At 40.4% G+C, this 2318-nt stretch overlaps 1 protein-coding gene across 1 annotated transcript in view; it reads left to right on the forward strand.

Annotated features, from left to right (window-relative positions):
• The window catches only part of LOC111869208 (Down syndrome cell adhesion molecule-like protein Dscam2), a 56951-nt gene extending 55378 nt beyond the window's left edge, over positions 1-1573 (forward strand). Inside the window, exon 15 of the mRNA XM_033753375.1 lies at positions 1146-1573. Within this exon, the coding sequence (XP_033609266.1) occupies positions 1146-1288 (143 nt within the window). The 3' untranslated portion in view covers positions 1289-1573. The remainder of the gene's footprint in view (positions 1-1145) is intronic.
• Positions 1574-2318: the final 745 nt, after the last annotated feature.

The raw sequence follows: 2318 nt of genomic DNA on the forward strand, positions 1-2318 counted from the left end.
AAGGAACCTGATGACCTCATCGCAACTCAAACCCACAACCTTCCAGCTTGTGGCATAGTGCCTCAACTAACTATGCTACTGCATGCCCCCTCACTTAAATTATAGCAATTTTAATTTTATTTCGTATTTTATTGTAATAAATAGAGTGTGTGAACAACAGCTGCTGCAACAAGTGTAAGTTGCAGACTGTCTGGTAACTACCATACAGGGACTGGACTAAGCAGGCTATTTTTACATGAGAAGTTTCTATGAGCAAAAACTATAGAGCTTTTCTGCAGGCATATAATGTTTTCTTCAGAAACACTCTTTGGATAAGGGAGGTAAATCTACCACTCCCGGAAAGTTAGGTATCTAAGGTTATACTGATATACTACCATAGTAAATAAGTTTGTGGACTGGCCACAAAGCATCGTTGCAGTGCACTACAGCTGATAGGTTGAGGCACGATATGATGACCTGTCAGTTCATCTCTTGTCACAGCAAGAGGCAGTTGTGTGCAAACGGGCGAACAGTGTAAGCAGAACTATGGCCTCTATTGTGAAGTACAGTTAAATGCACATGGCACAAATTGAACATGTAGCAGTTTGAACAAAGGGCAAACATCGTGTTCTGCCAAAAACTAGGCAAATCCCCTAGCAAAACGTTTGGCATAGGAAGAATTGGCTGTTGCTACACGACAACGCCCCTGCACATCACTCTGTTCTTGTCCAAGAGGAACTGGCAAGACAACAGGTTTTGCCACACCCTCTATACTCACCTGATCTTGCACCATGCAATTTCTTTCTGTTTCACCACTTGAAAGCAAAGCTACACGGTCATAGATTTCGGTTGTCCAAGGTCTTCAGATGTTATAAAGTGAATATCCTGCCGATATATTTCAGCAGAGTTTTTGGCAGCTATATAAACGTTGGCACGTTGGCAGACTTGCATAGCGGCCAGTGGCAACTATTTTGAGGGCCAACGTGGATCTGTGTAAGTGTATGTGAATACCTTGCAATATGATGCGATAAAACCAGTCCACAAACTTAATGACCGTACCATGTATTTCACTAGCAAAGGGATATTCAGTTTGTCTGCATAATTCAGACAGTGTATGGTTAGTAAAAACTCTTTTACTCTCTCTCTCTCTCTCATTCTCATCATAGATGCACCTGGTCAACCTCAGGATTTGCGCGTGGTGGATACTAGTAGTCGCAGTGTCCAACTGGCATGGCTGGCACCAAGAGATGACCGTAGCCCTGTCCTGCAGTATGTGGTGCAGTACCAACAAGAATCTAATTCCCGTTAGTAATCTGTAATATTGCAATGTCAAGCTTGCAGCCTTCCGCAACAACAATATATACAGTGTTGTTACTTTTCATATTTACAGCCTTGTTAAATTAATAGAATTACTTTAATAGAGGTCATGTTACTGATAGACTGTTATATCTCACAAGCAAACCACTGGATGGCATGCACCCTAGTGACAAGCTTGGAGGGGGCACGTGTGCAGTTCCATTATTCAAAATATCTAGTGGTGGTAGTAAAGTAAAGTAAAAAAAAGTAAAGTTATCCCTGTAACAGGCCGTGAAGGCCTATAGGGTTGTGAGAGGTTGAGAGTCGCACATTATCTAGACAATCGGCTCAAAGATGGCAGTAAGGCTGTCAGCCTTACTTGCTGGCCATGCTTTACTCCCCAGGAAAATTATTTAATTAATTCCTGGTACTCATTTCTGTTAGAGGCTGAGTCAACCCCAAGGGCATAGTGAGGCCAGAAGGATTAGGTCAATTGAAAAAGTCCAACGACCTCATCGGGACTTGAACCCGCGACTTTACAACTTGTAGCATAGTGCCTCAACCAACTACGCTACCGCTTGGCGGTAGTAGCAAACATAATCCAAGAATGAGAAACAGGTGTCATTTCCTATTAGTATTTCAGTGGTAAGACAAACTGTACATCAGTGAGTCACACCAAGTACCATCTAGTGCATCCAATTTTATTTAAAAAATATTAATAATGCCCAACATGTTTCAGCAATATGTAACCATCTTCAGGGAGATACCATTGTAAAAGGAAATTTTACAAAACATATTAGAAATCTGTTTACAAATCTGCATGAAACATAACGTTAACATTGAAATTAGCATGATAAGATAACAATGAAATGTGGCAGCAGGAAGGTTTGTGTCTCATGTGATGTAACAGAGGTAATGGTGCAGTATGAGTTCTGCTTCAGTGTCTTTAAATAAAACATAGTATCAGTAATTTTATATGTGGTTAAATACTCTATATAATCTGTTATTGATTTGTTTGTAATTTCTGGGAATTATATTGATCA

Source organism: Cryptotermes secundus, unplaced genomic scaffold, assembly GCF_002891405.2.
Source record: "Cryptotermes secundus unplaced genomic scaffold, Csec_1.0 scaffold552, whole genome shotgun sequence".
In the NCBI taxonomy this organism is placed as follows: Eukaryota; Metazoa; Arthropoda; class Insecta; order Blattodea; family Kalotermitidae; genus Cryptotermes; species Cryptotermes secundus.